At 41.5% G+C, this 24302-nt stretch overlaps 1 protein-coding gene across 1 annotated transcript; it reads right to left on the reverse strand.

Annotated features, from left to right (window-relative positions):
- Positions 1-2901: 2901 nt before the first annotated feature.
- On the reverse strand, positions 2902-7856 carry LOC142378739 (uncharacterized). Its single transcript, XM_075463581.1, has 5 exons — positions 7759-7856; positions 5545-5973; positions 5311-5367; positions 5019-5166; positions 2902-3789 (listed from the first exon to the last, which is right to left on the reverse strand). The coding sequence occupies exons 2-5, from the start codon at positions 5966-5968 to the stop codon at positions 3684-3686; spliced, it is 735 nt and encodes a 244-aa protein (XP_075319696.1). The 5' UTR covers positions 5969-5973; positions 7759-7856; the 3' UTR covers positions 2902-3683.
- Between the last annotated feature and the right edge of the window lie 16446 nt (positions 7857-24302).

A 24302-nucleotide genomic window follows, 5' to 3' on the forward strand; every position in this document is an offset into this window, starting at 1 on the left:
TAGCCAAAGTAACCCCTGTATTTAAATCCGGTGACAAAGGCTCTTTTAACAACTATTCTGGAGAAATTGGTTTACAATAGAATGATGATCCATCTGCAGAGGTTTAACATCCTCTATGAACATCAGTATGGATTCAGGAAAAAAATTTTCAACAGAAATGGCTGTGCTCCAACTAGTTGACAAAATCCACACTGCGTTAAATAACAACGAATATGTTTTGGGAGTTTTTCTTGATTTATCCAAGGCCATTGACACTGTTAATCATAATATTTTATTATCAAAATTGTTACACTATGGCTTCACTGGAAGCACCTACAAATGGTTTTACAATTATATTCATAATCGACAACAATTTGTTAATATTAATGGATCGACATCTGACAGGGCGACTATAACATGTGGGGTCCCTCAGGGATCTATTTTAGGACCACACTTATTCCTTATTTACATCAACGACCTGACCGCAGCGTTATCCTCCATATTCCCTATTCTTTTTGCTGATGATACCAGTTTAGTTGTTTTACATTCTGATTTTTCTGTACTGATGGCCAAAGCAAAGTCTGACTTAGAAAAAATCTTCAAATGGTTTCAATCAAACAAATTATCTTTAAACTTCAAAAAATCTAATTTCATTGATTTTCTTCAAGGAACAAAAAATACTGCAAATCCAACTCCTGTCTCTCCATTGGAAATAATCCCATCTCTCAGGTCTCATCTACACATTTCCTTGGAGTTCTAATCGATGAAACCTTAAGTTGGAAGACTGAGACTCACATCCAGTCTGTCTGTCTGTAATAAAATATCCAGATCTATTGGTATCATTGGAAAAATTAAAAGTTTGGTTAATCAGAAGTGCCTACTAACCCTTTATTATAACCTAATTTATCCTTACCTCATATATTGTAATGTCATCTGGGGAGCTACCTATCCCACTCACCTACATAAGCTCTATATCTTGCAAAAAAAAAATCTGTATAATTGCTACCAATAGCAACCAAACAGAACCCTCTGCCCCTCTCTTTAATCAGCCCAATGTTTTATCAATCTTTAAAATAAATATATATCAAACTTGTATTTTCATCTATAAAATTATTTATATGCCTGTATCATTTTCCATGCCTTGTAAAGATTTTTTTTTGATTAATAGTTATGTTCATAAATACAATACTAGACGGGCCAAAGATTTACACCTTCCAATGTTTCATACCAGGCTTTGTCAGTTGTCTATTCGATATAAAGGAGCCCAGCTTTGGAACAGTCATATTCAAATTGCATTCCAGTTCAGCTCTTTACAGAATTTCAAACAAAGGCTTCGGTCCTATCTGATGAACCAAACTCTTACCTGACTAAAACTGTCTATTCTCCCTTCACTATAAGGACTTGACTGAACTGAAGTATGCCTTGGAATGCGTCACGTGTAGCCTACAGTTGCTTGTTTTCATGTTCGCTAGACACCTTCATGCACACGCACGTGTGCACGCACACACATGCACACACACACGTACACATAAGCATGCATCACACTAACATATACTCACTTTTAAATTTAGCTCTGTTCTATATTGTATTTTTTTTCTTGATTTTATGCCTTTTAAGATAGCTTGTTTTGTCTTGTTTATTGTTGTGGCTTGTAATTTTTTTTTTGTTTGTTTCCATGAGGTGAGATATACTTATAAACCTCTCTGGGTTTTTTTAATCTCATCTGCACATCTGGTTTGCTGTATTTTAACTGTTTGTTTGTTATATTTGTGCAAATAAATAAATTAAAAAAAAAAAAAAAAAAAACCTGCAAGTGGAACATGAGACAAACGTCAGCTTTACTTTGGGAATGCAGAGTAAGCAGAGTAACTGGTTTGCTGTGCTGGCAAAACAACCTTTTAAAAAATGTTTAAAGATGGCATTTGTTCCTGGAACCTTACACCTCAAGCACTGCAGACATGCAGACATGGTGATGGTTTCAACTCCATCAGCAAACTTTCTCTTTGTTTGTTTTAAACTGTATATTACAAATCACACCTTGTAAACAAATGTAAATAAAGGAATATTTTAATACCTCTTTAACAATAATTACAACATGGAAATAAAAAAAAAGACACTGATTGTCACAGTCATGCTTGGCTGTGTTGTTTTGATGTGGTTTCTGAGTCTTAGGTGGGGCTGGGCAGGTTTCTTGGCAGCCCGGGGCGGAGTCTGGATTGCTCATCTGCCCTCGTCAGGACACTCTTTTAGGAGCAACAGGAGCAACCAGTCTTCACTAGATTGTCTCACCACTTTAGTGGTAATTAGGCTGACTTCTGTGTTGTATTGCAAGTTAAACTCCCAGCTCTGACCTTGCCTTCTTTTTTCCTTCAGCGCCTTTTCCTTTGTCCACTCTCCAAGCCCAAGATTCCAATGCCCGGACTGGCATCTATTGTTACCCTCTTCCTGCCAACCTGTCCCCATACCTGCCGCTCGTCCCACCGCCAACTCAGAACCTCTTCATCACACCCAACACCCTCCCCTCCACTATGGATTCCCTCCTGTATCAAACATACCCATTTTCTGGACAAATTCCTTATTTGAAACCTCTTAAACCTCAAATTATTTCAATGACTTAAAAGTAAAGATAAGGATCAAAATTACATTTTAATGATGATTAATTGCAGCGGCGGACCTGGCTAGATTTACGCCCTGGGCGAACCATCCTTACGTCACTCACTTCACGTTGCGTCACGTTATAGAAATCTGCATACCTTTATCTTTTGCCCGTTTCTCCTCTTCTTCTTTTCTTCTCTTTCTAAACTGGGCACCTGATGGCTTCTTTGGTCTTTTACCATGATGATGATCCATGATGACTCGACATTATTACCTTTGCTTTTCCCATTAACACCGTCCGTTCACCCGTCAATCAACCGGAGTCACGTGATTTTATTTTTATTTTTTTACAATTTTTCACATAACCCAATTAATTACATGAAGGTATATGGGTCTATGTTAATTTTAGGAATGAAATACAGTTTATTTGGATTGGAAGCACATTGCCCATAGCAAAAACCGGCCCTCATTTATTGATTTATTAATTGATCATTTCATGATACAAGTAGTAATTTGGTTATTAGTGTCATGAAAGTAATATCAAGAGATGACGCACCTATATGATTATAACATGATTTATACTAACAAGAGTAATTGATAACAAAATTTTGTTTTTTCATGGCTGGAATATTTTTGCAAAAGAAAGAAAAGCTTATTAACTACTGCTCAACAAATTCCAATTTTTGTTCATGTTGGCATATTTTATCTTTATAAAAGAATAGATATCAATATGTCTGCAAAAATATTCCAATTAAAACCTTTAACATGTTAGCAGAGAGATTTACTTTATTTGTACATGTTTTACAAAATATTCTATAAAGAATCTGCTGGACTTATGAAAATAATCACAAACTGTTTGTCACTGATATATATAATATCAAGACAAGATCAATCAGATTGATTTATAGGGGGGGAAAAAGTATGACAAATCATTTTGGTACATTTCCACATGTCAGCTTTTACAGCACAACAGCATGTGTTCATGATCAGATAAAAGACATGGAGGAAGCTAGTTTCATATGGAAACACAAATATACAATACATAGTGATGCAGGATCCAAAGGCACTTTATGCAAGTGAGTGTAAGCTTCAACATGGGGTTTGATGTTTCATCTTCGTTTATAGATGTGGATGACATTGTTACAGGAGGGGCAGGAATGTTCAACATCCTTGCAAGAATTCACAAAGAAAGGGATCAAGCAGCAGGGCCAGCACCTGGTGAGGGGCATCAGAATAGATCATAATTAAAATGCACATAACTGTGACATATTGTTTAAACTGGTTTTGTATTGGACGAGGAACTAAATTCCATACCAAACCTCTTTGTGGCTTGCATTGTTTTCATGATCATGAAAAGAAACAACTATGACTGAAGCATGAAAGCCTCCAAAGAATCCAACACAGTGTCACAGAAACCGTCACATGATGTAACCTTTATATTTTTGCATTTAACTGGGACTTGTGTCATGGAAAAAACAAAAATAATTGCATACAAGAGAAACAGTCTTAAACAATTTAGTAAAACTTGCTCAAAAACTTGTGTTTCAGTTCAGGCATTTGATTTATATGGTCAGGAAAACCTGAAAATCATCCTCTCACAATGTTTACCCATTCTTCTTCTAGCTCATTTGATGACAAGTGCCACACCTATTTTCAGGGAATCATTCCGAGTTTCACTTTAAAAAAAATTGTGTTTATCTGCCGGAAAGCAATCATTTTTGTTTGTCATTGTGTGTCTGTTTCATGATCACTAACCATCAGGTACAAATGTTTCTTTACAATCTTGAAGGGAAGTTCCAGGATTTTTCTATTTTGGACAGATGTTCCATGTATATCGGTGTGAACAAACAGCAAGCTGACGAGCAACTGCTTTGGAGTTGCAGCGTTATAAAAGTGCTTCTATTTGCAAGTAAGAGGCGCAGATTATTATCATTCTAAAAGTCTGAAGTGTTAGGGTTTGTGGGTTTTCAAGCTCCATCTTATTTTAAAGACTTCAAAGGTAGTTATCAGACCCCTCTCTTGTGGAACCAGCTGTCCGTTTGGGTTCAGGGTTTTCATAAATTGGCATAATATCAATATAATTTAAATGAATAGGATTGCACTGAGTTGGAATTAACTGGATTATGAAAACTTGGGTTTCATTGGACTATAATTGGATTTAACTATTCTGGTTTTTATTGGACTGTTTTGACTTTGAAGTGTCTTAACATTACTCTTCTTTTAAATTGGCACGATACAGATAAGCTGTATCCAGTAGAATAAGAACTCCTCCCTGCCTGTGTAAACAGCACAGGTATTGAGGGTGATGGCTCAGCTCAGACCAGGAGTGAAATATAAACTAAAAAATAACTCCGATGTCAGACACTTTCACTAATGATCTGAAAACAGTTGGTTGAAATTAAATCTGAGATTATAATTGTGTTTATGTTGTAGTGTCTACTTACAATAAAAATCCAAGTATGAGGCAGATCGTCCATGTGAGCATACCGATTTTGTACCCAACTCTAGTCACAACGGTGTTTTGACAGTGAGGACATAACATCTGTCCAGGAACTTCTTTTGGCAGCTGCTGCCCCACTATCACCTGTTTCTCTGTGAGCATTGAACAAAACTTTACTGATAAATATATCCCTCATTTCCTCACCCACACATCACCACAACCAAAAACTCTGTTACATTGTTCACGTTTAAATTGATCTCACTCATCATGACAGACAGTTCGAGAAAGACACTCACCAGAATTTGAAATCTGCACAATCTGAGTTTGCTGTTGGTTGAAACCCTGTTGTTGACCTAGTCATCAGAACGAGACATTTAACCTTAAAACATGTTAGTGAAACAAACTGACCAAAACATTTCAATTATATGCAGGAAGAGACAAGAATAGATCAAGAAATAAGACTGGTATTACAGTAAAAGAGTGACATTATGCAGGCAAAATGACAAAGATGACCATATTTCATTACTTACTTTGCTGGACAACAGGCTGGAAAATTGGCTGGGCAACGGGCTGAGCAACGGGCTGAGCAAAGGGTTGAGCAAAGGGCTGAGCAACGGGCTGAGCAAAGGGCTGAGCAACGGGCTGAGCAAAGGGTTGAGCAACGGGCTGAGCAACGGGCTGAGCAAAGGGCTGAGCAACGGGCTGAGCAAAGGGCTGAGCAACGGGCTGAGCAAAGGGCTGAGCAACGGGCTGAGCAACGGGCTGAGCAACGGGCTGAGCAACGGGCTGGAAAATTTGCTGGGCAACAGGCTGAGCAACGGGCTGGACAAAGGACTGGGCAACGGGCTGGGCATCAGGCTTGAAAATGGGCTGGGTTGCCACATTGTGGTCCAAAGGTGGACCAGGGTATGGCGGTGCTGGCAAATCTGGAGGAGGTCCTGCACTTTTCTCCATTTTATCTGTCAAAAGGAATATGGAAAAACCATATATTCTCACACATACAGAAACAATAGCAAAGGTTTAAAATATCCTCTGATGCCTTTCAGTGATGACACAGAGTGTACAGGTAAACCCATTGCTAGTCAGGGGGTTTACATGTAGTTGACTTGAGCGTAGACTGAAAACTGGAATTTCCTCTTCCCACAGTGTGGTTCATTTATTGAGCAACACTTTCTTTTATGTTTGCATGCAAGCAGGTTTGGTGGCTTTGCATTTTTGCATGGCAAGTGGGGTATCTGTCAAAAGTAGAACAAGAAACACCACAACCAAAACTGTCTACCTCGATCGAGAACTATGATAAGATTGCTTTTTTAATTTATTTATTTTTTTAAATTGCATACACAAAGAGAGCCGATGATAAAGAAACGTGTTGTGTCAAGCCATCCATGTATTACAAAAGGCTCTGCTCAGGAATGTTGGCATATTGGATTCTGGCACATCAATTGTGCAATCTGTGACATCTGTGCTGAGAAAAACCTTCATTGAGAAAATCAGCAGATTTAAAAGAAAAAGAAAAAAGAAAAAAAGCACAATTTTCAATGTATAAAATAACAACACACAGTTTTCACTGTATAACCTGTCATTTTTCCATGATGAAGGAAATGCTGGTGTGGAATGAAAGTTGTTTCTATTGGTTCATTTCCAATAAGCATTTCTTTGAAACATGCCAGTGTGCGTCTACCCAGTGTATCTGGTTCCCCCACATAGACTGTGGTGGTTTTAGTTTAATTTAGTTATTCTGCTCTTTAAGTGGTGGGACATGCTAAAGTGTCCACAGTTTGAAGTTTCCAAAGGTCACTGAGGGTCACTGATTCCAATAGTGTGTTAGTTAATTAGATCAGTGCACACAAAATAATGTGAGATCAGATTATTTAAGCATCATCTTCCACAGAATCATGACGAAACAACTGAAATGTAAATTTAATTGAAATAAAAAAATGAATCCATAATTAATCTTTTATTTTGTTGTAACATTTTTGTATAAACATTTTCTCCCTTTTGGTCAAACTCCAGCTTGAAATCACACAAATTATCTGAAAGTCTGAAAACTTGTTTTGCATATCTTAGCCCACCTTTTCTAAAGACCCAAATCTTCCTTTTGAAATTCAGATTTCAATCCAAACTTCTCGAGACTCAAATGCTTATTTTGTCCAATGAGTCAAACTGAAGTTGCACTCAACATCTGTTTCATACAGGACAAATCGAAAGCTCAGTTTAGGTTGTAAGCAGGAACAGAGTCATACAAATTCCAGCAACAGGTGAGGTTGCAAGTTTTCATTTCACCAGGACATTACATGTACAGTGCGTACGCAAGTTAAGTTTTTAACCAATTTCTTACGGCTAATGACAGCTAAGTTTAACAGAGATCAACAGACTAAGTCATTACTTATTACATGACTCTTGAATTAAAAAAAATCATAATGCATCATGTTGTGGCAAGAAAATTAATTTGTGGGAGACAGCTGGTTAATTACTTAGAGGGTGCATTCAGTTAAATTCTATTTAGATTTATTTAGCGCTCATCAACAAAAAAAGTCCCCTCAAGGCACTTTACAAACTAAAAATTAATGTAGCAGTTTATAAAAAGTGAGCTTTGCTGAACAGGAAAAAAAAGGCATCTGCCTCTAGTATGTCATTTTGCATTTTATCTGCAAAAAAGTAGAAGAAACCGTCTACACTTGTGGTGGTAGTTGTAGCATTTTCTTTTAATGCAATTACACTTGTATATTTCAAGTTTCTCTCACCTGAGGACGACTCACGCTGATTTCCTTGGTAGGAGGTCAGGAGGGTGTGTGACAGCCTTGCACTGCTTGTTAATCCGATGTTAAAGGACTTTTTAGACAAGACAGCCAAACAAATACTGCTGCGATGTGTCAGGAAAAAGGTGGAGCATCACTGTGCTGTGTTAGGTGTCGGTCACGCCTCATTGGTAGAGTTTAGGAAAATGGTTCTCTTGCTACAAGACACTTGTCACTTTAAGCATATTTTGCAATCCAAATCAACATTTTTGCAAAGAGGGAGATTCACTAAAGGTAAGCTCTTGTTTGCAGAATTTTCACAATGAAAAATACATACTTATGGCGACAGAAATCACAAATGAAAGCAAATAAAGGCTCTTTTCCAAGAAGTATTCCAACTGCAATCTGGAGGATTTATGAAAGGAAACCAACATGTGTATGACTTTTTAAATCTTCAACAGCAAACCTAGGACACTTTCTGCATTATATGTGTTCATTTGCAGCTGGGAAACTAGCATCAAGTGTCCAGTGGTCTGATAAATCAAAGTCTAAAATTTGTTTTGTAAATCATGGACGCTGGCACCGCCAGACTAAAGAGAGGGACCATCTGGCTCGCTCTCAGCATGCAGTTTGAAAGCTAAAGTTTGCTAAACTGGCCAGACTGTAGTCCAGACCCGAGACATGCTGAAAGCATTTGGCATGCTATGAAATAAAAAACACAACAAAGGAGGCTTATCGAGAAATATTGGGAGGAATTGTTCCACAATTGTTTCACATTCCATACCTGCCTCATCCTTTTTAGGGTCATAGGTCACCATTCCATCACGGGGCTGACACAGGGAAAAAACAAACAACCATGCACACTGACACACAGTTCTACAGGGAATTTAGAATCACCAATTAACCTAACATGCATGTTTTCGGATGGATGGAGGAAGCTGTACCTGGGGAAAGTCCATGCTGGTTGATCTTTAAACTGTTTGGTCTCAGTCTGATAAATATATGACCTCACGATGTGGTGGCCATGCAGTAAAATGTTTCCCATTTCTTTTATTGGTATTTTACAGGGTATGTCAACTATTTTTGAAGTGGTGTTGTACATGATAAAAAATCCTGTTGATAAAGATAAAGATAACATGATAAAGATAACTTGCAATCACGCATGTATCTTGTATAAAGTCTTACAGTTATTTTTGATATTTTTGCCATACAGTCATCACATAAGTAAGTTACTGATGTTGTGTCTACATGGTGTTGTGACAGAACACATGCAGTAATCACAGCTAAAGGTGGTCCAACAAAATGCAGTCTTGTAAAAGAAAAATTCTGTCCTGTATCTCTTCCCAAAAGTTTTCCCTTGACCTTGAGGGAAAAGTGCATAAAGGACTGTTAAGGAGGATCTAAAAGGACATAAGATGAAAAGACATTTACATATTTCATATCATGCATTCTGATCTTATTGTGCCTGTCAAGGTCTGGGGTGTCTTTTTAGTCATTAGTATCTCCTTGGTCTGTCTATGTTGTTTGACTGCTCCTGCGCCTGGTGGGCATAGCGGTGGTGTGACCTGATTCCATCACTACCCCCACCTGCGGCTGATCTGCCGCTCTTAAGCTCCAGTCGTTCCTCTGCTCGTCGCCAGGGGGTTAGTTCTCCACCAGTGGTACTATGCCAGCCATTATTCATGAGTTCTTAAGTTTCACGTCAAACTCTTTGTGGATTTTTAGTAAGACTTCTGCTATCTGCCATTCAGAGAGACCGTGAACGAATCCACCTTTGATCAGCCATGATTACAGCAAAGGAGAAGCCACTCTGCACCACCACCTTTACCTTCACCGGACTGGAGGTTCGCAGGAAAGTCATTCTAAGCTTCAATCAATATACTCACCAGGCAGTACTCACATTCAGGAACAAAAATCACTCTGGACTTACAAAAGACCTTTGCTAATTTACCTTTTCTCTCTCTCAGAGCCACAGACCTACTCACAGAAAACACACACACCATCTTTTACCAGTGTCCACCAGGAAGTTCATGTTCATCCTGTTTGCCCTTCTAACTAAAATCACTTACTTTTGACTTATCTGTCCAACTCAGTCATTTATGGATCCTGCTTACCTGAAAACCTCAACAGTTTAAAGCTGGGTATTATGTTTTCACACAGACAAGCTGCTGAAAATTACTGCATGAGTGTCAAGGTTGGCAACAGAAAATAAAGGAAACGATTCACCTTTGTGGCACCCAGCCATACCACAGAGTTTCATACTCATACCACAAGCAGCTTAAGGGATGAAGCAATTTGGAACCTTTTAAAGTAAGAAATACAACATAATTCAGCTGCAACCCTGAACTTCATTTGACCATCAGTTCAATTGCATGTAAGCTGCAAAATCTGTGTTCTTTGTCATTTGGCAGCTTGAATGTTTTACAGTGGTACAGTTGCTGAAAAACTGTATTTTAGATGGGACATTAATACTGTTCTGTTTTCTTGACTTGCTGTTGGAAGTGACTTGTTTGACCAGTCTGGGTAACCTCAAAAGGGGTTCTCTGCCATTTGTCTTGCATTCCTTCCTTTCTCCTTTGGTTTTGTGATCTACAGTTTAGTATTGTCTTAATGTTAGTTTTGTTAGCTCAGAGCTGGCACTTCGTATGGCTCAATACCACGGGCAGCGGGTAATGAAGGCTAGGGTAGGCTGTGCCTTCCCAAATGTTATGCTGGGAATTTTGCAAATTATATGTAATATGTGTGCGCAAGTTATATAGGATATTATATTGTGTGGGGGTGGGTGTTGTCGCTGCAGCCCCCTGATGACAATCAGGTCAAGTGATAATACAACAATGTCGTCACCGACCTGGCCCAGGTGATATGGGTAATGGGCTGGCATTGTAAACATCTGGCTTTTCGAACCGCGCTATTTTGAAAAAAGCATAAATGCTTTAATTTGAATGCTTAATTTGCACTGGGCCAGGTCTATATAGTCTATTAAATTATTGATGAGTGGCTGTGGCTCGCCGTAGCCTTGTGGGTGTGTGTAATGTATGTAAATGTATTTATTTATACAGCCCTTTGGTACATCGTAACGATTGTCTGTAAAGGGCTTTACAGCAGGTAATAAATAAAGAGAAGAATAAGTAAAAACAATAAAAGAACAGTGAAAGCAATAGAATAAAACTAAATCAAATAAGATAAAAGTGTCATCATACTACTGGGTATAAAAAACAATCCTAAATAAGTAGGTTTTTAGCCTAGATTTGAAGAGGCCCAGGTCAGAAATAAGACGCAGCTCAACGGGGAGCTTATTTCAGAGCCTGGGGGCAGCGACAGAAAAGGCTCGGTCACCCCAGTGTTTGTATTCTGACCTGAGGTCCGTTTCACGTAGCAGGTTTAGTGAAAACTCTGAGTTGGTTAACCCTGAAATGAGGGAAACCCTGAGTTTTCCGTTTCACAAAGGGAGGTAACTCAACCCTGAGAAAGAGGGGTAACTCTAGCCCGTTTCACAAAGAGAGGTAACTTAACTTCACGGTCAGTTCCCGGAGTAACAGACTCTCTGAACCTAACCTGGTCGGGACCAGGTTTTATTCAAGAAACCTCGAGTTTCTTTCTGTCTCCGCCCTCTTTCAGCCACACACGCCATTTGATTTCCTCATTCATTCAGTCAGCAGAGCGAGTTATTCTAGAAGTCCATTAGGCACAGTAGGAGGCGACTTTTTTCACGAACGTGTCCTTTTGACAACGATCCCGTGGATGAAGGTGCAGCATTATTGCGCAGAGAAATAAATATTCGTCGGAGATGGTTATCAGACCGCGCATAGATTTTTGCATTTACAGACAATTATCTTTTTGAGCGGCACCATCAGAATGTGTTGGGACAAAAGAAAAAAAAGACATAAAAGACAAATAAATATTTGTATGAATAGGCTTAAAAAAGACATATATAGGCCTATTATATTTTATAAAGGCACTCGTGTCTTGGGGGTGGATTCCCTCAGCCACTGCCCTCCCGTTAGAGGTGGCGGTGCTGGGCACCACCCGTTTTACGGGCATCTGCCTTCTTTCTGTTGGCTCAGTAGAAGTCTGTGTTAGTTTAAATAGGCTGAATTATTTAACAGAACATGATATAGATGATGACTCTAAATTTTCCTTAGGAGTGAGTGTGAGTGTGCATGGTTGTTTGTCTCGTTTGTCTCTGTGTGGCCCTGTGATGGACTGGCGGCCTGTCCAGGGTGTACCCCGCCTCTTGCCCATTGACCGCTGGGATAGGCTTCAGCCCCCCCGCGACCCGACTGACGGATTCAGCGGTGTAGATAATGGATGGATGGATGATATAGATGAGAAGACATAGGTAGTTTATGTGTGTGAAAACAGCATTATGTTGGGAATAAAATAACTGCACAGTCAAATAGCCACTTAATATTTATTTTACAGTGTAAAACATGATCAAAATGAGGTACATGCCGAGGTCTGTTTGAACAATGTTTTTATATTTCATCTTAAACTGCCAAGTGCGCTTCTCCCCCGCGAGATTGCACCTAAATGAAATAAATGAATGGGCTACCATTCAAGCAGTTTCCCTGTAATATTATTGTGATTGCAAAGGACTACATTTAAACTTACACTTTTGCTGCTGCAACGGTGTTGCACTTATTTCTAAAAACGTATTGAAACTCGCCGTATGAGCGCATTAAGATTTCCAATTTGAGGTTGGTGAAAAACGTAGCCCCTCCTCTTCCCCGTTGCCAAGGTGACTCGTCGAATCGGGGCTCCATTGATGCTGGCTTTTTAAAGTTGTGGTGCACGCGCTAAACTCAAGGTGAACCGACTCAGAGTTGATTAACCTCACTCAAATCAGCGTTTCTGGAACCGAAAACTCAGGGTTTTCTATCTCAGAGTAGATCAACTCAGAGATCAGGAATAGACTCAGAGTTGGTTGAACCTGCTTTGTGAAACGGACCCCAGGGCACTTCCAGCAAAAATTGATTTGTTGACCTCAGAGCTCTACCAGGATTGTGGACTGTTAAAAGCTCAGATAAATATGATGGGGCGAGGCCTTTAAGAGCTTTAAAAACAAACATTAAAAGTTTAAAATCAATTCTATAAAGGACAGGAAGCCAACAGTGTTATGTGCTTGTGTTGTGGAAAAAAGTTAAAAATAAAATAGAATCCTTAAATGCTAGATAGACAGTCAGGACACTTGTTAGTCTTGGAAAGTAATTCCACACCGTCATGTCTTCCTCTTTTATTTTGAAACAGAATCTTTATGTTCTTGTTATTAATTATGTTAAATAACAAATTTTTACGGCAAAAATGTCGATTTTGGTGCCTTGCGAAATGTCGGGCTCACCCGCCGCCTATGCTCAATACCTGCAATTTCAGTGTCTAGTTTTTCATCTGGATCAGAAGAAAAAGACTATCCATATTATTTTACCAACTGTTACGACCCAGCTCAGCCGGGGGAGTAACATTAAAGAAAATAAAAAGAAATAGAATAAAAAAAATTGTAATAAAAATACCCAGATGTTTTAAAGGTAAAATAGTTGACTGTTTAGTTTTCTTTTTCAACAATCCACAAGTCAAAAGAGAGAGGGTCTCAAAACAGTACCCTAAATAAAACAAAAACTCCAAAACAAATAATTACATCTTAAAAGGAGGTAATTCAAAACTCCAAACAAAAACAAAACTAAGCCCAAACAAAATCAAACAAACCAAAAGGCCTCAAAGCCAGTTTTAGTCAAAATAACCCAAAACCAAAACACAGGACTCTTCAAAATCAACCTAGCTACAAACAGGTTCTAGTAGCCTTCAGAACATACAAAAAAAAAAAAACAGTCACAACAGCACAAGCTATTAAAGCTATCCAAACGATCAAACACCAAGCAAAGAGGCAAGCTGTTCACACAAAGGAAACACAGCTGCGCCTTCTGAGGAAGTGGAGGTTTAAATAGGAAAGGCCTCTTCAGTGATTGATGGAGTCATTAAGAAGGAAGAACCAATCAGAGCAGGAGTAGGCCTCAACCAGGAAGTGCCAGGAGTAGAGCTGCATCCAGTTCCCTCAGTGGTGACAGCATTCAGGAACCTACTCTTATACGGGAAAAATAAACATACAAGGCCAATGGCCGTAACACCAGCAAAGATGATTTTATCCAAACCACACATTAATCAGTCTTGAGTAGTTTTACTGCCCCAGCCTGTCTATTATACTCTTACTACAGCTCCCTTTTTTTTTTACTCCATACATACACTGCATGCAGGAGCTCCAAAGAAGAGGAAAAGTTACCCAGTTACATGTTTTAGTCGGTTTGGAAAAGCTGATTCATGGTTGTTATTGAAATCAGGTCATTTGTTGATCATTTAAAAAACAAACAAACAAAAAAAAAACACCAGCATAATTTAGCTCCTGCAACCTGATCTGGAGTCAGCAGTGATGACTGTTGGGAGGTGTGTGTCTCAAAATATGTGCATGTGAATCATTGTTATGAAGTCATGTTGAAGGCCACAGGTTTTGTTTTATTGTTCATCCAAAATCAGTTCAGTTAATTCAAGTTTTAGTTCAGACAAACCACACATTAGTCTGCAGTTTTAAAATATTTTATAGAAAGTGAAATGACTGGCTATATGTGACTTGTTTAGGTTAACGTTTATGTTTTTTATGACGGCGCTGGTTTTCACCGCATTTGTGTGTTTAAAACATTCCCCTTTTTGGAAAAGTGAGGTTAGACGAGTGAGGTAGTGAGTACTGGTTTAACAGTTGCATTTATTCATCAGCAGGGGTCGCCACTTTAAAAGATAAAGATGAAAGATTTTATTGCAAAAAAAGGCGTCTTCAATATGGATTATTCGATGACAGCCTGCTTATTCAGATTACTATTTATGCCTGAAATCTGTTATTTTCATCCAGTTTGTCCTTTGGGTCAAATTATTTGGAGACATAATTTCAACACTGTTAATGAGGATATATTATGGTGCATCAAAGTTTAATAATAGCATAGAATTTTCAGTGGCAATGGCAAGTAGTTAAACCTCAGGGATTGCAGTTGATTTAAATGTAAATAGATATCGTATTTCTGTCAGGGAATGACAATCAGGTGTGAGTAGACACCCAGTTTTATAAAAAAAAAATCTGGTCTTCCAAATACATGCTTATGGAACTGTATCAGAAAAGGTTTTTGTTGAGTGTCATCAGGCTGGAACAGTGTGCAAAACATCTAAAAAATGTGGACTCAAGAAATCCACAGATAGCCCGACTGAGGAAATTAAAGATCATTGTTTTCCTCCTAAGGAGTGGTCCTTTCTGATCATATCAGGGTGAGTGTGTGTATTTCAAAGTGTGGACCAGAAAGCCTGTTTAAAAGGCAGGAGCCAAGCATCTGGAGGACAAGAGACTGGTTTTGTAAGAAAATCATCAACAAACCAAGAGCACTGCAGGGCAGAAATTTCTCTATCCAAACCAGTCCAAAGGCATGGTGGGGCAGAACTGAATCTGGGCATCATATATGGGAAAGAATGTGATACAAAGATCTAGAACAAAGAAGACTGAAGTAAATGACTAAAATGTCACCACCGTGGCATTAAGTAACCAAAACCCTGTATGAAGCCCAGATAGAAAGCAAAACATTGTTGGAAAACTTTATTCAATATTTACAGCAATGACACTGCAACGTGAACAAGAAATTACACTCTTTAAGTCTTTGAGTTTCAAGGTTTTACGTATCAGGACTTCATTTTAAAAAAAGTTGTTTCTTACCAAATGATACAAATAACCCCAGGTGAACCAGACCTCTGTCCAAACGACATTGCTCCAGAAGACTTGTGGCTTGTTCATATGTAACTTTTTAGAGAGAAGAGGCTTTCTCCTGCAAGCCTTCCAAACAAACCATACTTGTTCAGTCTTTTTCTAATTGTACTGTCATGAATTTTAACATTTAACATGCTAACTGAGGCCTGTAGAGTCTGAGATGTAGCTCTTGGGTTTTTGACCTTGGGGTGAACTTTCTGGGACGTCCAATCCTGGGAAGATTGACAGCTGTGTTGAATGTTTTCCATCCATCCATCCATCCATTATCTTCCGCTGGTCCGGGGATCGGGTCGCGGGGGCAGCAGCTTGAGCAAAGAGACCCAGACGTCCCTGTCCCCGGCCACTTCCTCCAGCTCTTCTGGGGGGACCCCGAGGCGTTCCCAGGCCAGCCGAGAGACATAGTCTCTCCAACGTGTCCTGGGTCTTCCCCGGGGCCTCCTCCCAGTGGGACGGGCCCGGAACACCTCACCGGGGAGGCGTCCAGGAGGCATTCTCACTAGATGCCCGAGCCACCTCATCTGACTCCTCTCGATGCGGAGGAGCAGCGGTTCTACTCCGAGCCCCTCCCGGATGACCGAGCTTCTCACCCTATCTCTAAGGGAGAGCCCAGACACCCTGCGGAGGAAACTCATTTCGGCCGCTTGTATTCGCGATCTCGTTCTTTCAGTCACTACCCACAGCTCGTGACCATAGGTGAGGGTAGGAACATAGATTGACCGGTAAATCGAGAGCTTCGCCTTCTGGCTCAGCTCCTTCTTCACCACGACGGGCCGGTGCAGAGCCCGCATCACTGCAGACGCCGCACCAATCCGTCTGTCAATCTCCTGTTCCCTTCGTCCCTCACTCGTGAACAAGACCCCGAGATACTTGAACTCCTCCACTTGGGGAAGGATCTCATTCCCGACCCGAAGAGAGCATTCCACCCTTTTCCGGCCGAAGACCATGGTCTCAGATTTGGAGGTGCTGATGGTCATCCCAGCCGCTTCACACTCGGCTGCGAACCGCTCCAGTGAGAGCTGAAGGTCACGGCCTGACGACGCCAACAGAACCAAATCGTCCGCAAAAAGCAGAGACCCGATTCTGAGGTCGCCAAACCGGACCCCCTCGACGCCCTGGCTGTGCCTAGAAATTCTGTCCATAAAAATTATGAACAGAATCGGTGACAAAGGGCAGCCCTGACGGAGTCCAACCCTCACAGGAAACATGTCCGACTTACTGCCGGCAATGCGGACCAAACTCTGACACCGGTCATACAGGGACCGAACAGCCCATATCAAGGAGTCCGGCACTCCATACTCCCGGAGCACCCCCCACAAGAGTCCCCGAGGGACACGGTCGAACGCCTTCTCCAAGTCCACAAAACACATGTAGACCACAAAAAACCACACTGCACCTCCTGAATCCGAGATTCGACTATCCGGCGGATCCTCCTCTCCAGTACCCCCGAAAAGACCTTACCAGGGAGGCTGCGGAGTGTGATCCCCCTATAGTTGGAACACACCCTCCGGTCCCCCTTTTTAAAGAGGGGGACCACCACCCCGATCTGCCAGTCCAGAGGCACTGCCCCCGATGTCCACGTGATGCTGCAGAGGCGTGTCAACCAAGACAGCCCCACAACATCCAGAGCCTTGAGGAACTCAGGACGGACCTCATCCACCCCCGGGGCCTTGCCACCGAGGAGTTTTTTGACCACCTCGGCAACCTCAGCCCCAGAAATGGGAGGTCCCACGTCCGAGCTCCCCAACTCTGCTTCCTCATCGGAAGGCGTGTCGGTAGGATTGAGGAGGCCCTCGAAGTATTCCCCCCACCGACTCACGACGTGCCTAGTTGAAGTCAGCAGAGCCCCACCCTCACCATACACGGTGTTGACGGTGCACCGCTCCCCCCCCCAAGCCGCCGGATGGTGGACCAGAATCTCCTCGAGGCCGTCCGGAAATCGTTCTCCATGGCCTCCCCGAACTCCTCCCAAGCCCGAGTTTTTGCCTCAGCAACCGCCGAGGCTGCGTTCCGCTTGGCCTGTCGGTACCCATCAGGTGCTTCCAGAGTCCTACTGGCCAAAAAGGCCCGATAGGACTCCTTCTTCAGCTTGACGGCCTCCCTCACCACTGGGGTCCACCAGCGGGTTCGGGGATTGCCGCCACGACAGGCACCGACCACCTTGCGGCCACAGCTCCGGTCGGCCGCCTCAACAATGGAGGCACGGAACATGGCCCATTCGGGCTCAATGTCCCCCACCTCCCCCGGGACATGGTTGAAGCTCTGCCGGAGGTGGGAGTTGAAACTCCTCCTTACAGGGGATTCCGCCAGCCGTTCCCAGCAGACCCTCACAATACGTTTGGGCCTGCCAGGTCTGACCGGCTTCCTCCCCCACCAGCGGAGCCAACTCACCACCAGGTGGTGATCAGTTGACAGCTCCGCCCCTCTATTCACCCGAGTGTCCAGGACATACGGCCGCAAGTCCGATGATACGACTACAAAGTCGATCATCGAGCTGCGGCCTAGGGTGTCCTGGTGCCAAGTGCACATATGGACACTCTTATGCCTGAACATGGTGTTCGTTATGGACAATCCGTGACGAGCACAGAAGTCCAACAACAAAACACCACTCTGATTCAGGTCGGGGGGGCCGTTCCTCCCAATCACGCCCCTCCAGGTCTCACTGTCATTGCCAACGTGAGCATTGAAGTTCCCCAGCAGGACGAGGGAGTCTCCCGGAGGAGCACTCTCTAGTGCCTCCTCCAGGGACTCCAAAAAGGGTGGGTACTATGAACTGCCGTTCGGTGCATAAGCACAAACAACAGTCAGGACCCGTCCCCCCACCCTAAGGCGGAGGGAGGCTACCCTCTCGTCTACCGGGGTGAACCCCAATGTACAGGCGCACAGCCGGGGGGCGATAAGTATGCCCACACCTGCTCTACGCCTCTCACCGCGGGCAACTCCAGAGTGGAAGAGAGTCCAACCCCTCTCGAGGAGGCTGGTTCCGGAGCCCAAGCCATGCGTCGAGGTGAGTCCGACTATATCTAGCCGGAACCGCTCAGCCTCGCGCACCAGCTCAGGCTCCTTCCCCAGCAGAGAGGTGACGTTCCACGTCCCAAGAGCCAGCTTCAGTAGCCGAGGATCAGACCGCCAAGGTCCCTGCCTTCGGCTGCCGCCCAGCTCACATTGCACCCGACCCCCATGGCCCCTCCCACGGGCGGTGAGCCCGTAGGAAGGGGGACCCGTGTCGTTTCTTCGGGCTGTGCCCGACCGAGCCCCACGGGCACAGACCCGGCCACCAGGCGCTCGCCGGCGGGCCCCACCCCTGGGCCTGGCTCCAGGGGGAGGCCCCGGTGACCCGCGTCCGGGCAAGGGAACACGGCGTCCAAAAGTATCACTCATCATAGGGGTCTTGTGAGCTGTTCTTTGTCTGGTCCCTCATCTAGGATCTGTTTGCCATGGGTGACCCTACCAGGGGCTTAAAGCCCCAGACAACATAGCTCCCAGACTCATTGGGGCACGCAAACCCCCCCACCACGGTAAGGTGACAGCTCAAGGGGGAGTGAATGTTTTCCACTTATGAATAATCTTTCTCTCTGTAGAATTATGGAGTCCAAATAGTTTGGAAAATACCATATAACCATTCCTACATTTATGGGCAGCAACAACTGCTTCTTTAAGATCATTGCTGATGTCTTTCCTCCTTGACGTTGCTTTAACACACACCTGAATGCTGCAGACCAGCAAACTGAGAAAACTTCTGCTTTTCTAGACACGCTCACACTTGTTGATCAGTTAGTGCATTTGATCAGCAGCTCGTGAGTGCTACTTACATTCTTGATTACTTTTGTTTTCATATTACTCCAAATGAAAAATTATAACATTTGTGTCTTGTTTGTTCTTTCTGTACTTTTACAGCTTGTGTTAATGTTTTCAACATATTAATGCAAAAAACATAAGGAAAACTATAAAAGGTTTTTAAATAATCCATTGCGTCACAAGACTCTGTCAGTACAGTCACACTCTGATTTCTTACTGATTTGTAGTGGCTCGGCTAATAAAGCTGTCAAAGTTTTGATAAATAGACCATAAAGAGATCACCGTCAATAAATCAGTTGAGACATAACACTGAAAGTCAACAGAGCATGTAATGCTGCTTACAGGCCACATGGTTGAGACAGTCAGTCAGAAATATCAATAGAACAAAATGTTGCAGGAATGTATTCAGTACTAATAGTGGAAGGTAACAAAGTAGATTTAGTCAGGTATTGTGATGAAGCACAACTCAGTGTTAAATGTATTGCTACTTAATATTTTGATCACAAATACATTCTTAAATACATCATTATGTATTTAAGAAATAATCTGGATTTTTTTCCCCCCCTTTACCATTGTTTACTCTACCAGCCTGTCAGAGTGTAAATGTGAGTTTCACTGGGTTTTCTTTTTGATAAAATTAAGCGCTGTTTGCACAACAATTGATTAGGCATGCGGACAGTCACTAAGGACTGTAATAACCTGCAAATAAGGTAACAAATGCAGACAAAGTTAAGAAGATGGCTGAAGAGATATTTGTGTCGTGCTGATATGCAGTCTACGATTTTTCAAATTTACTATACTATAGACATTTTCTCTATAAATGAGATATAGTGGAGCTATAGTGGAATACAAAGCTTCAGATTCACTATGAGCTGTACAAAGAAAGCCTGCGTAGTTATAACAATGAGCTGTGCAAGGCCAGACAGCTGCATTTATCTGAAATCATTAATAAGAATGTCAACAATTTTCGAACTCTGTTTGCTATGGTGAAAAAATTCACAAATCCTCCTAAACAGTCAAACCCAGACCTCCTCTCCACAGAGAAATGCAACGAATTTGCCAACTTTTTTAGCCAAAAAAAATCAAAACGATTAGACAAAACATTCACGCAACACAGACAAACAAGAAAACTAATCTGTGTCTAAAACCTAGAAATAACTCTGACGTTATGTCACAATTTAATATTGTTGATTGAAAAATCCTAGAGGAAACAGTTCGGCATCTGAAATCAACCACTTGCACTCTGGACATAATACCATCCGACTTTTTAAAAACTGTTTTTACCTCAGTAGAAAGTGATCTCCTACGAATAGTTAACAGTTCACTGGCATCAGGCATTTTTCCCAAGTCACTAAAGACAGCTGCCATTAAGCCACTCCTAAAGAAGAGAACTCTAGACGCCTCTATGATGAACAACTACAGACCTGTCTCTAATCTCTCTTTTATATCCAAGATTATTGAGAAAGTTGTTTTTAACCAGCTCAATGACTTTCTGAATGAAAGTGGAAGTCTTGATCACTTTTTTTTTATTTATTTATTTTTTGGGGGCTTTTTAATTATAGGACAGAGAGAGACAGGAAGCAGGGGGCAGAGAGATGGGGAAGACACGCAGCAATGGGCTGCTCGGTGCGGGACTCGAACCAGGGCCCGCTGCATTGAGGACTGAAGCCTCTGTACATGGGGTGGCCGCTTAACCCACTACGCCACCGACCGGCAACCGCCCTGAGTCTTGATAACTTTCAATCAGGCTTCAGACGTCATCACAGCACTGAAACAGCTCTGGTCAAAGTGTTAAACGACATCAGGTTGAATACTGATTCTGGTAATGTTTCAGTCCTGGTTCTGTTGGACCTCAGCGCTGCGTTTGATACTGTAGATCACAGAATCCTGTTGCACAGGCTGGAAAACTGGGTTGGACTTTCTGGAGCTTAACTGGTTCAGGTCCTACTTGGAAGGCCGGAGTTATTTTGTTACAATTGGCAGCTATGTATCTGAGCAAGTGGCCATGATTTGTTGAGTCCCCCAGGGGTCAATTCTTGGACCTCTTCTGTTTAACTTGTATATGCTCCCTTTGGGTCAGATATTGCAGAACTTTAACATCAATTATCACAGTTATGCAGACGATACACAACTTTATGTGTCTCTGTCACCGGACGACTGCAGCCCAGCAGACGTACTGTGTCAGTGTCTGGAGGAAGTAAACACCTGGATGAGAGAGAATGTTCTACAATTAAATGAAGACAAAACTGAGATCATTCTGTTTGGTAGCAAAGAGAAGAGGGTCAGCATTGGTAAATATCTTGAGACTCGGGCCCTTACAATCACTGACCAAGTTCGTAACCTCGGAGTGTTGATAGACTCAGATCTGACTTTCAGCAGCCACATCAAAGCTCTCACCAAGGCAGCTTTTTACCACCTCAGAAACATCAACAGAATTAAAGGTTTCCTCTCCCAAAAAGACCAGGAGAAACTCACCCATGCATTCATCTCCAGTAGACTCGATTACTGTAACGCTCTTTTAACTGGACTTCCCAAAAAGAGCATTAAACATCTGCAGCTCATCCAGAACGCTGCTGCTAGAGTTTTAACCCGGACTAAGAGATCTGAACACATCACACCAGTTTTAAAATCTTTACACTGGCTTCCAGTCAGTCATAGAATATATTTTAAAAGCCTGCTGATGGTTTACAAATCCCAGAACGGTTTAAGCCCAAAATACATCTGTGATATGTTCAGAGAATATAAACCCAGCAGAGCTCTTAGATCCAAGGACTCAGGTCAGCTGGTCCAGTCCAGAGTCCAGACTAAACATGGAGAAGCAGCATTTAGCTGTTATACTGCAAACAAGTGGAACAAACTGCCAGTGGAGATTAACCTTTCACCAAATGTAGACATTTTTAAATCCATGTTAAAGACATTTCTTTTCTCATGTGTCTATGCATGTAATCTGCACGGTATCTTTTAATTTATCTGGACTGTTGCTTGTTTTTAAATTCATTTAAATTATTTTATTTGTTTCTCTTTTATGTATTTTTAATACATAAAATAATTATAGTTTCTTCCACTCCACGCTGCAATGCTTTTATTTTATGTGAAGCACTTTGAATTGTTTTGAACATGAAATGTGCTATACAAATAAATTTGATTTGATTTTGATTTGAAGAAAGAAAAAGAAGAAATGGAAAAAGAATAGTACAAGAGAAAATAGCGCATTAAAATAGCTAATATGCTTTTTGTGTCTCATCTTGTATGCTTAAATATGACATCTGCATAAAGTCCAGTACCTGCGTTTCTGTCGTTGATATATAGCAGAAGAGATGTACAATAACCATGCTGTAGTCCGAGTCCTGGGTCCTCCTACAGTGAGGTGAAGAGATAAGAATGTATACACAAAGTCACACAAAGTGAAAAAAAGTTTGATATATAATATATCGAACTGTTTTATATGGTACAATGACCAATGTCAGTGGTATTATAGGATGAAACATGAAGGACACATTCAGGAGAAATAAGACTTAAATGGGGTACGATGTCTCTTTTATATGCGGTCACATATGCTGGCTTCAGATAGAAGTCTGACAGGACAAGTTTGAAGTTTCCGGATTTAAAATCAAATCCAAGTGAAGAGATGAAAGAGTCACTCTAATAACGTAATAGAGTTGGGCAAGAAGAAGAACAATTCTACAGATCTGAGGAATGACAGACATTTAAAATGAAGTGCTCTCCTTGAAGCTTGTTACCCTTTCAGCATCCCATCCCTATATGTCAGGGTATGAAGTCATGTCAGCAGTATTTTTTGTTTCCATGTTCAAACGTCTCTATGTAGCACAGCACTTACTATTGTGTCTACTTCTCTGGAGCTGCTGCAGATCAAAATTGTTTATTAGCTTTGTCAGCACACAAGTAAGCTCATATAGGTTGTGTTACATTTATCTTCTTCTTAGAAGCTTTACTAACTGAAATGTTATTTTACTCAACATCATTTATTGTTGGAAAGGTAAGTCCTTCTAGTCAATGTGGCTGACATTGGGTTATATGAATATTTGCATCGGTGTGACATTTGCTTTAAGAAAACAGTTGTACCTATACAGAAAACAACTCAGATTCTCTCATCCAATGTATTTGTAAAAACATCATCTGAGGAGCTATTAGCATTATTAACCAAGCTAGCAGCATTTTTTACATTTAAAAAGGTACATTTTTACACAACTCTATGACTGTTATTACATTGGAACCCTTCAATAAGCAGTTTATTTTAAAGTTGGAAAATAGCGTGTGAAGAATTTCCTTACTCAGTTAAAAATACACACATTGTTAGTGTTTGCATTATTGATGTAAAGCACATGTATTTTCTTTGTGAAATTATTTTTCGGCTCACATTTTATTATTTAATAAGGAAATTATGATGATCTTTTTTAGGCCAGTTTCTGATTAATAAAATCACTTCTTGAAAATTAAACATAAAACTGCAAACCTGACCACGGTTTTGAATGAAATACACAAAACTGACTAGAGTCTTGTAGATTGATTACATGTGTCCTGAAACCGAAATACAAGGAAAACAACATTTCTGAACAGGCTTTTTGAGCCCCTAAAGTTGACAATTGAGTTCAGTGATGTCAGTAAATCAGAACTATTCCCCTGTAAGCATGGCTGTTGTCACAGGTGCAGACGAGGAAGGATGACTCAGGTGAAGCCACCAAGCGAGAGCCAGGAGGCAGGATGAAAGGTAACTTTCATCCTACTTTAACTAACAAGGGTAAGTAACGGTGAGGATCTGGCAAATGCTGTGAACAAACAGGGACACTAAATACTGTGGGAAGAGTGATTGGTGATTGAGTGCAGCCGAGGATGAGTGAACACAGGTGAAGGGAGTGGAGCTGATGACAGGGTGGCAGGATGGCAAGAGGGAATGGAGAAAAAGGTGAGGAAGAACTGAGATCAGACAGAACTGAGACCAGACAGA

Source organism: Odontesthes bonariensis, chromosome 4 (genome assembly GCF_027942865.1).
Source record: "Odontesthes bonariensis isolate fOdoBon6 chromosome 4, fOdoBon6.hap1, whole genome shotgun sequence".
Taxonomy (NCBI): domain Eukaryota; kingdom Metazoa; phylum Chordata; class Actinopteri; order Atheriniformes; family Atherinopsidae; genus Odontesthes; species Odontesthes bonariensis.

What these genes read in the sequence shown, in the direction of transcription:
- LOC142378739 (XM_075463581.1), bottom strand. Translation starts at nt 5,968, where the DNA reads ATGGAGAAAAGTGCAGGACCTCCTCCAGATTTGCCAGCACCGCCATAC. An exon ending in TGTGCAGATTTCAAATTCTG is followed by an intron (nt 5,167 to 5,310) that starts GTGAGTGTCTTT and finishes CAATGCTCACAG; the next exon opens with AGAAACAGGTGATAGTGGGG. An exon ending in CTCATACTTGGATTTTTATT is followed by an intron (nt 3,790 to 5,018) that starts GTAAGTAGACAC and finishes GCCCCTCACCAG; the next exon opens with GTGCTGGCCCTGCTGCTTGA.